Below are 14,925 nucleotides of genomic sequence, written 5' to 3'. Positions count from 1 at the left end.
ATCATTCTAGTAAATCTTTGCTGAACCCTCTCCAACGCCAGCACTTTCTTTCTCAAATACGATGCCCAAAACTGTACACAGTACTCCCAGTGAGGTCTCACCAGTGCTTTCTGGTGTTTCAACGTTACATCCCTGCCCTCTTAACTATCCCTTTCGAAATGAATGCAATCATTGCATTTGCCTTCTTCACCACCGACTCAACCTAGAGGTCAACTTTTATGGTATCTGCATGAGGAATTTTGAATTTTATCCCCATTTAAGTTTATTTCATCCACCCCCACTTTACCCATTCTCTGAATCTATCCGTCTCTCTGAAGGCTTTCTATATCCTCAGCAACTCCTCCCCTACCACCTATTTTGGTATCGACTGCAAATGTACACACAAAGCCATTTATCCCATAATCCAAATCATTTACGTACAACGCAAAAAGAAGCGACTCCAACACCGACCCTTGTGGAACACCGCTGTAACCAACTAGAATAGGATCCCTTTATTGTTTCTTTTTAAAATATTTTATTTTTGATTTTATCACCAAATAATACCAAATGATCATCACAAATAAGTAATTAAGTGTGAATCATTAATACATGTTCCAAATATGACCCCTTTTCCCCCCTCCCCCAAACAAAACCCCTAATGAAGAAGAGAAAAAAGGTGAAAAAGTAAAAGAAAGAAGGAAATGGGAAAGAAAAAGGAGAAAAGAGGAGCTGTCTAGATCTGAAATCCAGTCCACAAAGAAGAGGCCCAATTTTTATTTAAATGTCAATAAAAAGAAGAAAAATAGAGAGAAGGAAAATAAATAGAATAAGTATCTTATTTATTAAGTATTCAACCCTACATTTTGTAAGGAGGGTTCCCATACCTGCAAAAACATGTATTTATTCTTTAAGTTATAAGTAATTAACTATGCCTTTCAGTTTTTTTTTTTGTTTTTTTGTTTTTTTTTTGCCTTTCAGTATTCTAATGGGCTATTTCCAAGAGAGAATCAGACTTCCAGGTAACTGCCAATGCAATTTTAAGAAACTCTAAATTGGTACTCATTTTAGGTCATGCATCTGTAATATTTCCTAAAAGAAACAATTCTGGACTTGGAGGCAATTGTTTCCCAATAATTTGATTTAATAAAGCTCTTCAGTTTCCCCAAAAGATTTTCAATTTGCAACATGACCAGGTGGAATGTTTAAAAAAAAGTATCTGTTTCTTCCCCGCATCTGAAACTTAAATCGGAAAAATTAGGATTTAATTTATGTAATTTTTACGGGGTAAAATATAGCTGATGCAAAAAAATTATATTGCATCAGTCTATGTCTTACATTAATTGTGTTGGTCATACAGTCGTAGCATAAGTTTGACCAGGTCTTAACATCAATACTAATATTTAACTCTGATTCCTATCTTTGTTTTGATATAAGTAACTCCCGTTTAGGAATACCCATTTGGATTAAAGAATACATAACTGATATGAACTTCTTTGTGCTTCCCTTTCGAACTAGAATCTCCATTTCAACTCCAACAGTTTACTAACCATCGATGCCAGACCAATAGGTCTGTAACTTCATTTCTGCTGCCTCACTCCCTTCTTAAATAGTGGAGTGACATTTGTGATCCTCCAGTCCATCTGAACCATGAAAGACTACATTGATTCCTGGAAGATCACAATCTCTACAGCTACCTCCTTCAGAACCCAAAGGTGCATTCCATCCGGTCCGGGAGACTTATCAATCCGTAGACAATTTATCCTCCTGAGTACCTTGTGATCTTGACTGCACTCACTTCTCTTCCAAGAGAGCCATAAGAAGTGCCACTAATGTCTTCCACAGGGTGGTAATCTCAGGATTATTGCCTGGCCCATGTGCTAGTGAGGGCAAAAATAATGAGATCAGGCAGATAAGTGCATTGTTGAAAAACTGGTGCAGGGGACAGGGCTTCAGATTCTTAAATCTTTTGGGGAAGATACAACCCATACGCCAAGGATGGGTTACACCTGAACCCAAAGGAACCAATATCCTGGTTTAATATAGCTGTTAAGGAGGGTTTAAACTAATTTGTCATGGGGATGGGAACCAGAGTGCTCAGGCTGCAGAAGGAGGAAACAGCAGTAACATGAAGATAGTGTGCAGCAAGGATGACAGGCAGGTGACAAAACTCATAATAGCCGGAGTGTTGGCAAAGAAACTGTACATTCAAAATCTGGTCTAAAGGTATTATACTTAAGTGCATGCAGAAACAAGGTGGATGATCTTGCTGTACAGCAACAGACTGGAGGGTATGATGCTATGACCATTACTGAGTCATGGCTAAATAATGGATGTCATTGGGAGCTGAACGTCCAAGAATACACAATGCATCACAAGATAGGCAGGGAAGTAGAGGGGGCAGCGTGGATCTGCTGATAATCAACAATATTAAATCATTGGAAAGAAGGGACATGGGATCAGAGAGTCCTCATGGGTTAAGTTAGGGAATGGTAAATGTAAAGGACACTAATGGCAGTTATATATGGGCCCCCAAACAGCAGCTGGGTCATGGATTACAAAATACAACTGGAAATAGATAAGGGATGTCAGAAGGACAGAGTTACAATAATTATGGTGTACTTGCACAGATGTGGGCATCAAGGAGGCTTGGAGTCTCCCAGGGACCTCACATCTGGCATTCAGCACAGAGCACTAACCCTATAGTCACAATGCCTAATCTATTAACACTAATGTGTTGAACAATATACTCACCCACTAACCCTGAACTCTCGCCTGTTCTCAACAAAGCCTTATCACTCGGCCTCAGACCACTCTGCTATACAGTTCCTCACTTTTATAGCCATTTAAAATGGGTCACCTGCTCACATCTCCACCAGTCTTCACCTCCCAACATTTCATTGCAAATTAATTTTCTGCATTCACACTTGGACTTCTTCCCTGCTGATCTTGGTGACGAACACGGTGGAAGGTTTAACCAGGACATTGTAACCATGGAAATGAGGTATAAGGGCAACTGGAATCCATCAGTGATGGCTGACTATTTATTATTGGACATTGACACAAGAGGTATCAGATGCCAAGTACAAATGAAAATCAGCGGCAAAACAATTTTTTTCAAAGAAAACCAGTGTTATTCAATCATCAGATTGACGGTAAACATTTTCCTATGGAAATTGTAGCTGTGCTTATTTTGTTGCTAACCTTAGTAATTTCACTGTAAGTGATCTCATTGGGCATTCAATTTATTTTATTCAGTGATATTAATTAATTTTATTCTAGTTTTTTTTAAAGATGGGTTTTATTGTGGAATCCCAAACAATGTACGATGCAGTAATGGGTGATTTTGATTATTGTCAATCAAAAGACAGCAGATGCTAGAAATTAAAATAAAACAGAATGTGCTGGAAATACTCTACTAGTCAGGCAACACCTATGAAGGGGAAGTTGAGTTAACATTTCAAGCAAATTGGTTTAAAGTAAAAGATTAAAAAATACCAATCTGTAGGAAAAGAGAGGAGTAAACAATGATAATGTTTGTGATGTGCTGGAAACTAATTCCTCTCTCCATTTTACATTTTGTATTTGGGTTAACTCTGCTTCCTTCCCACTGGTGCCGCCTTACTTGCTGAATGTATCCAACATTTTTTTTTAATGTTGATTATTGAACTGAACTAACAGCTGAGAGGTGATTCATTCAAATGCTAACAATTTATTAAATTAGATTTAAAACAAGCTAGTAATAGGTTGGCTGATGAGATGCATGGCATTTCAGAAGACCAATTCGAGTAAAATATGGTCACCTTTCAGAGAGCAAGATTATGGAGTCTTTGAGATTGCCAGCCTGATATTTCATGTCCTCATATGTAAAGTTGCAAGGGATTCAATATGTAGAAAGTGCCACTGAAATCACAAACTCCATCTCATTGAAAAATGCTTTAGTTTAATTATCTTGTAACCTGTTTTCTGATGTGAAAAGATTTGAGGAATGTATCAAAATTGTTACATTGCTGCTGTTACATTCATGATACAGTTCATAATATCACTGTCAGATAAGGTGGTCAAATGAAATTACTTCGATTCATATTTTAACAGAAGATTTGAAGAATTATGTACAGACAATAGATGTTAACCTAGTGGTTCCCAAATATACCTGTGCTCTCATCTCCTACCCAACCCCATTCCCCCCTCCCCGCCCCCTCACTAAACACACCACACATACAATGAACACACACCTTTCTTGGTATTAGGTCTACTGCAAATTTAAAACATCAACTAATCTAATACTCTAAACAAGTGTATGTATTTCAGAAATAAAACATAGTAAACCAATTTATTTAGCAATAAGAAAGAGTAAATTTGCATCTCACCTGAAACTACATGGTCTTCCCAGTTTTCACATAATATTGCCTACACTTTTTTGCTGTGTGGCAGCCGTATTTTATTCTGCAACAAAAAATGTAAGGTTCTCAGTAAAACATACAAATCACAACAAAATGCAACAGAGAAAAAAAAACATAAGGAAATAAAACAGCAAATGCAATTACTAGGAAAGATAAATGAATTACACAATATGACAAGTACGAACGTGAAACTAAAAAATCAAATACTTAAGAACTACTTAATATTAGAAGTTATAGTTAGACGTAAATACAAGTTTACTTTGTAAAACATGGTTTTGAACAGTGCGGGTCTTGATATAATGCAGTCGGTCCCCATCCCAGCGGTCCTGTCCCCAGCAGTCACCATCGCAGGTGATCAGTCACTATCCCAGCAGTCCTGTCCTGGGCGGTTGCAGCTCCGAGCTGTCGGTCACCATCTTGGGCAGTTGCCGTCCAGAGCAGTCGGTCCCCGTCCCCGCGATCCTGTCCCCGCCAGTTAGTCACTGTCTCAACAGTTGGTCCCTGTCCCGGCCAGTCACCATCCCCAGCTAAAGATAACTTGCAATGCTTACACAACTAGAGTCTTGGCCCTTGCAGACGTGAAAATACATGATCACCCGTCAGTCCCCAGAGCATCTGCTGTCTGATCCGGCTGCCATGTGGTGCGTGTCCTGTCCAGACCATGTCACCAAGATACAAAAAACCATTTGAACCTCCCTCTTTTCCCTAACCGCCTTTCCACTGCCCACTTTGGGAATGACTGTGTTAAAATTATACACTGTTTTAAGTACCTGACAATGCTTACCTGAGGGGAGAACAGAGGGCTTGGTTAATCCATCAAATGCTTGTGTTCATTTTTCCTGCCAGGACTTGACTGCTTTTGATCATGGTTATCTTGGGAGATACAGACACCATATTGATAGTTTGTTAAGAGAAGCTGGTGATGACCTCGCAAATATTGAAGACAACATTACTGATCTGCATCGTAGTGGGTACCCCACTGAAGCACTGCAAGATAGGTGTGGAAAATTACATCCCCCATCAATGCTCCTCATTACCATCCCTGCCTTCTTACTTTGCCCTTACTCCAAACCCTTATTGCTTTTTCTATCCCTTGAACTCTCTTTTCTCCTGCCTCTGCATCATACCCTGAACCACTCCACTCCTCCACACCCTCTCCCTCCTTCCCCCCCCATCCTTATTCTCCCTATTGCTCCTTCTCCTTTCATTAGGGAAGATACATATAATGTATAACCTTATCAGTGCTACTCAGTGGAAGATAAAGCATAATCTGATTAAATTCATTCAGTGCTAATTTCTCATTTGAAACTCCACAGTGTGTTTGATCTCCGTGGTCAGATGCGTGCAATTGCCAAAACCATCGCTGATCGATGGTCTGAACGTTCCAAGTATAACCTTATACAGAGGCGCTCAAGTTCCAGGGATGAAGAGGTGTCAAGGTCAACTACTGAACTATTCAACTGGATCAATCAGCAAAAGGTAAACATTGTTATAATGAAATGTGAGCTATTCAAAGTTCAGGGTTTTATTCTGATTTCCTTTATCATCATTCTAAATATCTTCTTGTGAGGTACCCAAGTGTTCAACCCTTTCTCATTTTCAATGATAATTGCATCAGGATCAATGTTCACACTCAATTGAAATAGGGACTGATGTTAGGTTGAAGCTCTTAGACATTATTCAGCACCAATTGAATCGGTTGGGTCTTTATTCCTGAGTGTGTCGGAAGCTGAAGGGGGACCTTCTAGAGGTTTATAAAATCATGAGGTGCCTAGAAGGGTGAATAGTCTCTGTACTATTTCCCAAGGTAGACAATTCTAGAACTAGAGGGCACTGGTTTAATTGTGAGAGGGGTGAGTGTTAAGATGGGACTGAGAGGCAACTTTTTCCACTCAGAATTTGGAAGGAGTTGCCAGAGAAGCTATGTGAGCGGAGTACAATTATGAAATTTAAAAGGCATTTGGACAGACATATAGAGGGAAAGGGCTGAGAAGGATAAGGGCCAAATGCAGGCAAACAGGACTCACTCAGAATGCCAACTTGGGCTGAATGGCCTGGTCTGTGCTGTATGACTCAAATGGTCATGACTTGAGTCTGAGAGAACATATAGCCTCTGTTGTCTTGAGACTGTTAGCAAGGTTACAATGCTACCAAAACCTTTCTGCTTTAATGTTTGTGGGGAAAATACCAGAAACAAAATGTTTCAAAGTCTGGAAAATGTGTCTTTTAATTTTTAAAAAAAAGCCTATTCAACTGGTCATGTAGCTTCTGTGGAAAGAGATGCAGAGTGAATTTCTTGGATGGTTGAGTTGAAATGTCAGCTGTGTCCCATTCCACGGGCCCTGCCTTTCCTCATGAACATTTACAGCATTTTGTGGTGTTAGCTGAGAGGTATGAAGGCATCACGTAAAGTTCTCAATCATCTGTTCACCAATCACTTTCTCCACTCCTTCCTCCATCTGCTGCCACATCCCTCTCATCACCACACATGCTACTCTTTTGCTCTCCACCAACTCATCTGGTCATGTTTGTGACAGGTGGAGAGAATTCTATGTTACTCATCTATTAGTCATGATATTTTGCAGTATCTGTTTTTAGTCACTAATCTTGGATGACAGAGATGTCATCAACTAACTTTGTAGCAGATATGTCTGATCTCTTCAATTGGGTTCATGTATCCTAGAATCCCTTCAACTGAAACTGGCTGCTTCCTCTGTAGAGAGTAGCACAGTGGTTAGCTACTCGACTGGTAGCTACAAACTTTATCATCTGGTACAATTGTTGAGGAATTTAATTCAATATTTTTATTTAAATTTTGGAATAAAAAAATGAGTATCAGTAACATGAGCCAGGAAACTATTGGATTTGGCAGGAAAGATAACTCACTATCTTTGCCTAGGCTGGTCTACATGTAATCTGGGCACATAGAAAGTGTTTGACCCTGAACTGTCAAATGACATGACCTGGTATGTCTTGGAGTTGGGAAATAAACAATGGCCATGCATCTTGATTGAAAGAAAATACATTCTTGTGTTTTTGGCCAATAGACACTACATAGGCGGAAGCAATCATCATTTTGTTTTAAAGGAATCTGAGATTTCAAACCTCCATAGCAGAAAGAAATTTCTGTGCTGATCGAGTTCCAGACACCCACAGGTTAGAAGTTGCTTGTCTGCATAATTTAGTTTCTTTAGGAAGTTAATTTTGCAGCCTTTTGCACTCTAATATTCTGGGTCTGAAATGTGCATGTATCCATAATCTGGGGCTAATGTCACATTTCAGGTTATTATTTGGGGTAGTGGGTAGGGATGTCCTTGCCTGCCTGTCCTCTTTTTTTAAAAATTTTTTTATTTTTCACACCATAAACCATATTAACCATGATACATACTTTTTCCTTTTCAAATATATACAGTGCCATTTTCTCCCCCCCCCCCCCCCTCCTCCCATCCCACCCTCCTTACCTCCCCCCTCCTGTCCATTTAAAGTACAAAATCTAGGATACATTAAACCAGTCAAACAATGTTGTCATTCAATAAAAATAAACAAGAAATTCCACTGAGTCAGTTCTTTTCATTTCCTTCTCCTTTCATTAATTTAGGTAGTGAATGTCCCCGGTAGGTTTTCGCTATTGTGCATCATGTAAGGCTCCCATATTTGTTCAAATATTTCAATATTATTTCTTAATCTATATGTTATTTTTTCTAATGGAATACATTTATTCATTTCTATATACCATTGTTGTATTTTCAAATTATCTTCCGATTTCCAGGTTGCCTGCCTGTCCTCTTGAGCCATTACAGATTTACATCCTCCTCTTTCAGCACACAATGTACTTATTAATTGCATTTGTTGTATTTCCTCTATCCTATCCATATTTTGTAACTTAACATACCAGGAAACCTATTTGTGTTCGTGTGAGTAAAAGCATAAAATTGTTGTCTTAAGTGTTAAGTCTGCTTCCTACTGCTATGCCAGTAAATGTTGAGAATATAATTTTTGTTCTCTGCCATAAATGTCACTGCACCATCATCTTTTATACATACACCCATCGCAACACGTTAAAAAAATTTGAAATATTGCTGATTATTAGATTAGAAGAATTGGGTCGTGTTGTTTAAAGAGGTTTTTTATCTAACCAGGGTTTGGAAATGGATTTTCTCTCTGCCTCTAGTTTGTCTTACCAATGTACCTAATGTAACATGTATCGAATGAACTGAATAGATTAGGAAGGAGACAAAGTAATGCAATATTTGAACTAGATAATGTGTTGCACAGATTTGAAACTGATGCTTGATATAGATCAGGGGTCTCAAGCTTGCGGCCCGCGGGCCAACTGCAGCCCTCGGGATGATAGTTTGTGGCCCCGCCTTAATATGAAAGTTTAACGTTAGTGGGGCCCGCGAGTTTGATATGATTGGCACTTTTCAGTGTTGTGTGCGGAGCTGAACGAACCTACCAATCACGGTGGAGTATATTGCTCTCGGGGGCGGGACATCGGCTGGGCTTATTGCGAATATAAGCATATTTGTGTGCATTGCGCAATTTCCGCGGCCGCTCTCGCTTCACGCGCTTTGGTGTCCAGTGTGAACCCAGAAGTTGTTGCTCAGCGGGACAGAAAAAGAAGCAGAAAAGACGCATCGGCTAAACACTGAAACTTCAACGCAACAGTGACACCAAGTGGAATTATATATTATACAGCCCCAAACATGTCTTTTTCAAAGCCTGCAGTGAAGAGAAAGGTTGGTGATGAGCACAGACAATTTCAGGAAAAGTGGGAAGTGCAATATTTCTTTGTTGAGCACAGGGGTATCCCGACGTGTCTTATTTGCACAGAGAAAGTTGCAGTGCACAAAGAATACAATTTGAAACGTCATTACACAGCTAGACATGCTGAGGAGTATGCAAAATACCAAGGAGATGAGAGAGCCAACCGGGTTGCTAATCTTAAAACATGTCTAGTGAGGCAACAAAATTTCTTTAAGAAGGCAACCAAAGAGAATGATGCAGCAGTCGAAGCTAGCTACGTGGTTAGTGAGATGATTGTTAAAGCAGGAAAGCCATTCACAGAAGGTGAATTTGTCAAAAAGTGCATATTACAGGCTGCAAGTATTGTTTGTCCAGAAAAGAAAGGTCAGTTTAGCAACATCAGCCTTTCTGCCAACAGCATGGCAGAGCACTGCATTATCCATCAGCAGGTTCTTTGCAGCAAATGCCTGAAGTTTGACAATGTGATGTCTGTCGTTGTGAAATGCATCAACCAAATCAGATCCAGGAGCTTAAAGCACAGAAGTTTGCATGCTTTTTTAGAGGAAATGGAGTCAGATTATGGGGATGTGCTCTACTTCACCGAGGTACGTTGGCTCAGCAGGGGAAACATATTGAAGAGGTTTTTTGAGTTGAGAGCGGAAGTGAAAGCCTTCATGGAGAAAGATGGGGTTGCTGTCCCCGTGCTAAGTGATCCCAAATGGCTCATGGACTTAAGTTTTTCTTGTTGACATTACTCATGAGCTTAATGTACTGAACAAGAAGTTACAAGGCCAGGGGCAACTTGTCAGTGCTGCCTATGACGACGTGAGAGCATTCTCTGCGAAACTTATGTTATGGAAAGCCCTGCTTTCTCAGACAAACCTTTGCCATTTCCCAGCATGCAAGGCACTCATGGATTCAGGCACACCATTCAGTGGTGAGAAGTATGTGGATGTCATTTTGAAGCTACAGGAGGAATTTGATCACAGATTTGCAGACTTCAAGATGCACAGAGCATCTTTCAAATTTTCAAATTTTTGCGGACCCCTTCTCCTTTGATGTGCAAGATGCCCCTCCTGTGCTTCAAATGGAGCTCATTGACCTGCAGTGCAACTCTGAACTCAAAACCAAGTTCAGGGAGGTGAGTGGAAAAGCATACAAGCTTGGGCAATTTTTGAGAGAATTGCCCCCCAGCTTCTCTGAGCTTTCCCGAATGTTCAAGCGGACCCTGTGTCTTTTTGGGAGCACATACTTGTGCGAAAAGCTCTTCTCTACCTTGAACTTCAATAAGTCCAAGTACAGGTCCAGACTTACTGACGAGCATCTTCAAGCCCTACTGAGGGTCTCTACTGCCTCCTCCCTTAAGCCAAATGTGGCTCGGCTATGCGAGAGGAAGCGCTGCCAGATCTCTAGCAGTAAGAAGTAGGCAGAAGAAGACATGTTCATAACAGTTTATGTTCAATGTTCCATTCATGTTCAGAAAGTTAATGGTTAAAGAACTGTTAATACAGACATTTGAATCTGAATAATAATAATTACATTTCTCCAGTCAGCAACTATAGTGGTTTCTTCAGTCTTCTATATCTGCTGTATTATTATTATTTTCATTATTATTATTTTCATTTTATTTATTTATTACTGATTGATTTTATTTTTTTTCTTATGAATTGTTAATTTATTTATTTTTTCATCTTATTTTGTGTTAAAAAATAAAAAATAAAGACATTTGATAACATTCGAATGATTTTGTAAGAGCTTTTTTTGTGGAAAACCTGATGCGGCCCAGCCTCACCCAGACTTTATTTCCAGCGGCCCCCGCGTAAATTGAGTTTGAGACCCCTGATATAGATTCAATGCAAGTGGGAGCATACTGAATTTCCAGAATGGAAGTGGCTTGCTTTTGTCCAAAATATATTTTGGGTTGAATTTTCCTTTGGGAGGTGGAAATTTTTGAAAAATGAGAGAAAATACTGAAGAGAATAATTTAGTAGCAGATATCTGGAAGTTTCCTGCTCCATGAACTCTGGTGTTCTGGTTGGTAAGCTGGTCTTGAATCATTAAATTCAGTTCTGTCAAATTCAAGGGGTCAATGTTGTTACAAACCGTGTGTAACGAGCAGCATTAGGCAATGAACCAATGTTTAATTTTAAAACACATTTTATTTCTTACTCATCAATTATAGTCTTAACTCAAACTGTCCTTAATAATAAATCTATCCCCAGCTATGCGCAGGTGTTCTAGTGTATGTATGTGTGATAAAATACAAACCATTATAGTCCAGGCCGAAGTCTGGAAGGTTACTTCAGAATTCAGTATTTCAAATTCAATGTTGAAGTGTAAGACTTTGAAATTTGATGCCGAGAATTAATGTTGACCTGATGGGATGACTGGAGTTGTGGCTGCTACAGACATGAATTCTTGCATTGCCTTTGAAGAAGTGTCCATCCATATGAGCTGTGGTCATAACACTCCGGGTCCTTTTGTTGGCGAGACTTGAACTGGGTGGCCTTCAAGAAGCTTCCAAGACCCTGGCACCAGTGTCTCTAAGTAACTTCACTGCTAGTCACACTTAAAATGAAGTGGTCTCTCCAAGTGATCTCCACGGTTAGTCAGAATCAAAATGAAGCATTTTGCTTCCCAAAAAGACCCTCCTGGCACAGGTAAATCCACCGAAAAAGCCCAGTCATTCCCAGAGCATACTTTGGTCTGAATTCCACAAAAATGGCTGGCCACAAGAGTGGCTTCAAAAAGCTGTTTTCTCTTCAGCCGTCAGAATGGTTCTCCTTTGCAAAATCACAATGTCTTTGCAAATGTATCGAATTCTGGAACAAACTGTGTCAAGCCTTCCCTCAGTTCTTCCAATGTATCGAATTATCGCTGGGCTTGTGTTATGCTTGTATAAAATGTTAAATGGTAATTGACCATTCTTCCCCTCTGTCTATACTATCCCATACAGTGATAATCCCACTTTACAAAAACAGGAGCTCGTAATAATATTCAAAAGCTTGTGTGCCACACAGATGTGGCTGTGTCCAAGCCTCGAGAATCCTTTGGTATTATATATTGTGTTAACTCACTCAACTCACTTCTTCCCACGGGCAGTGAGAAGGCAGAACGACCAAAGGAACTGCTCACACTATCCAGCCAAGACTCCCATACTCATTGAGCAAAATGTATTTATTTATTTTTGCCATGAATACTTGTCCTGCATATGTATTGTTTGTCTGTATGTGTGTTATGTCTAATTGTGTGACTGTGTATTTTCCACTGAGGACCAGAGAAGACTGTTTTGTCGAGTTGTACTTGTGCAATCAGATGACAATAAATTTGATTTGACAGATTCAAGAAAAGATTTTTCCCATTCATATCAAACTCTTAAATGAACCTCTTATTGGTAAAAGATGATTCCCTTCCAATATTTTAACTGAACTTTTCTCTAGCCCATGAATTTTGTCTTGTAACAATATACCTTAATGTAATGTAACACTGCACCCTGTTTTATTATTGCACTACATGCTATATTTAACTTGACTTGATTGGATAGCAGAAAACAATGCTTTTCACTTTATGTAATTTTTTTTACAAATGTAAGTATAATTTACATTATCATATTAAAATACAGTCATGTAACAGGTGGTTTTAGAGGGGATAGTTCAAAAATCAATACTTTAGTAAAACAAGCTTCTTTCTTTATGCAGCTTCTTTTAAATTCTCAAGATTGGGGTGTGGATGCAGCCTCGGTAGAACAACAGATCAATAATCACAAAAGGTACCATAAGACGCTTGAAGATGCTCGCTGGAAAATAGATAAGATCAAATCAGAACAGGTAAGTGTATGAAGGTCCCAGCACTTTTTCACCCGAGTGATATTCACCTGTTGTAAGTGGAAAGGAATATGGAAAAGGAGTCACTAATCCACCACAATGCTGAAGAGGTCCACTCATCCAAGAAATTCTTCAGAGCCTTGTTTTTCCAAGATCCAGCCAAAAGTGAAATATTTTCACTGGGGAAAAGCTCACTTCCTGAATTGGCTCAGGTTTAAAACTTAAGACAAACAACCACATGGCAGGGACCATATGATTCCCAGTACTTGACAGTGAAAAGATGGGGAATTGCAGGCTCAGGATTATAGCAGAGGAAACTCATATCCTGGAATTACTAAAGCCAACCATCCTTTAGATGCGACAGAGGTTATTCTGTCTGTCTATCTGACTATCGAGAGAAAGGAACTTTTTAAAAGTGAAAGTTGGAGATGTTAAATGAACATTTCATTCTAGTGTAATGTGGATGATATTTTATGGTATGAGATAAGAATGGATTGTTCTATGACTGAATTCCTTAGGGAGTGGAGATCTTATTAAGTCATTTCTGGATATTAACATAGCTGGAAGGTCTCCAATGGCATTGTTTTCCCATTTCAAATGCTGTCTCTCTGTAACAGCGACGCACAGATCCCAAAATTAATACTTGAAAGCAAATAAATGGTTGGCTGAGCAAGATGGTTTCCCATAGCACAAAAGTGGGCTGTGGTTTGAGTGCTTGGTCATGTACAAAGTTTGCTGCTGTGTTATGTGAGTCTTTCCAAATGCTGCCCAAGGTCTGGCTTTAATCAGCAATAGACAGTCATCAACATGGTGAAGACTGGAACCTTGTCTGGGCTCACACTAAACCACAGGGGAACCACAAATTGGGGATTGTCATTTATCAAATTAACAGAAATCTGTAAGAGACTATGGAACAGATATTTATCCTAAATCACTTATGCTAAAAATGTAATGTAAGGTCTGTGTATAGACCTGCCTCTCTCAGATATGAGACTGGGCATGCTCAGAGATGGGAAGAAGAAATACATTTTGTACATGGTAAAGGGCACACTGCCCTCTCCTGGCGTGTGAAAGAATGTTCAGCTTCCACAAAATTTGTAACAAAGAATACCTTTAATGCTTTGGTGTACATTTAATGAGTAATCTATTAATTGGTCAGAATACAGTAGAATCTTTTCATTTCTTTTGATGTGCAATTGCTGTTTTAAAATGTCACCAAGTAGGGCTTCTGCATTGCACAGTTAGGATTTGTATAACTTTGAATAAGGCAAGTCTGACCTATGGCAATCATGAATCTTTTTACAAGGCAGAAATAATTTTAATTTATAGCTAAATGTCTCGGAGAAATTCCAATACCATCCATATTAGGCATGTATTTTCACATTCTTACGACCTAGAAGGAGGCCATTATGATTGAAGAGCAATCCTGTTCCACCACAAATCTCTCCCTGTAATTATTTTCCCCACATTCCCATCAATTTCTAGCACTCACCTACAAGCTGGGGCAATATACAGTGGCCAATTAGGGTCAAATATTGCATTGAGTAATTAATGTTTTTTTCTAATGGTTTGAGATGTGCAACAAATACTTGCTTTCCTGGACACCATCTCAGAAGATCATAACTTAACCATTTCTTGTTCTGATTTAAAGCAATGTCTTCCCACTCCACCCAAAGACTGTTGTTTTTCATTCATTACCAAGCAAAATTTGAGCAGTCAGAAAAAAAATACCATTCAGGTCCCAGAATCACTAAGTAGTTGCATACCAGTATGCAAATCTTTGCAGCTATCTGTAACATTGCTGAAATGTATCAGGGTTTACTTTTTGGGGAATGGCAAACTATTCTTTAAATAGAGAAGGACTGCAGAGGTGCAAAGTGTTGTGCATAAGTTGCAACAAGTAGGTAGGAAGGTGCAGCAAGTAGTTAGAAAGGCAAATGGCAGATTGGCTTTCATTGGGAAAAGTATTGGAGTTT

The 14,925-nt window shown here is 39.2% G+C and overlaps 1 protein-coding gene across 2 annotated transcripts in view; it reads left to right on the top strand.

Moving 5' to 3' along the window:
- dspa (desmoplakin a) overlaps positions 1–14,925 on the top strand; it is an 88,853-nt gene that overhangs the window by 12,272 nt on the left and 61,656 nt on the right. For both annotated transcript variants that reach the window (XM_069920867.1, XM_069920868.1), the window contains exons 3-5: positions 5,226–5,377; positions 5,696–5,858; positions 12,824–12,952. In XM_069920867.1, the coding sequence (XP_069776968.1) occupies positions 5,226–5,377; positions 5,696–5,858; positions 12,824–12,952 (444 nt within the window). The remainder of the gene's footprint in view (positions 1–5,225; positions 5,378–5,695; positions 5,859–12,823; positions 12,953–14,925) is intronic.

The sequence above is a fragment of the Narcine bancroftii genome, chromosome 2 (assembly GCF_036971445.1).
Source record: "Narcine bancroftii isolate sNarBan1 chromosome 2, sNarBan1.hap1, whole genome shotgun sequence".
NCBI lineage: Eukaryota > Metazoa > Chordata > Chondrichthyes > Torpediniformes > Narcinidae > Narcine > Narcine bancroftii.
Note: the sequence above shows the minus strand (reverse complement) of the source record. Positions and strands in the feature narration are given on the sequence as shown.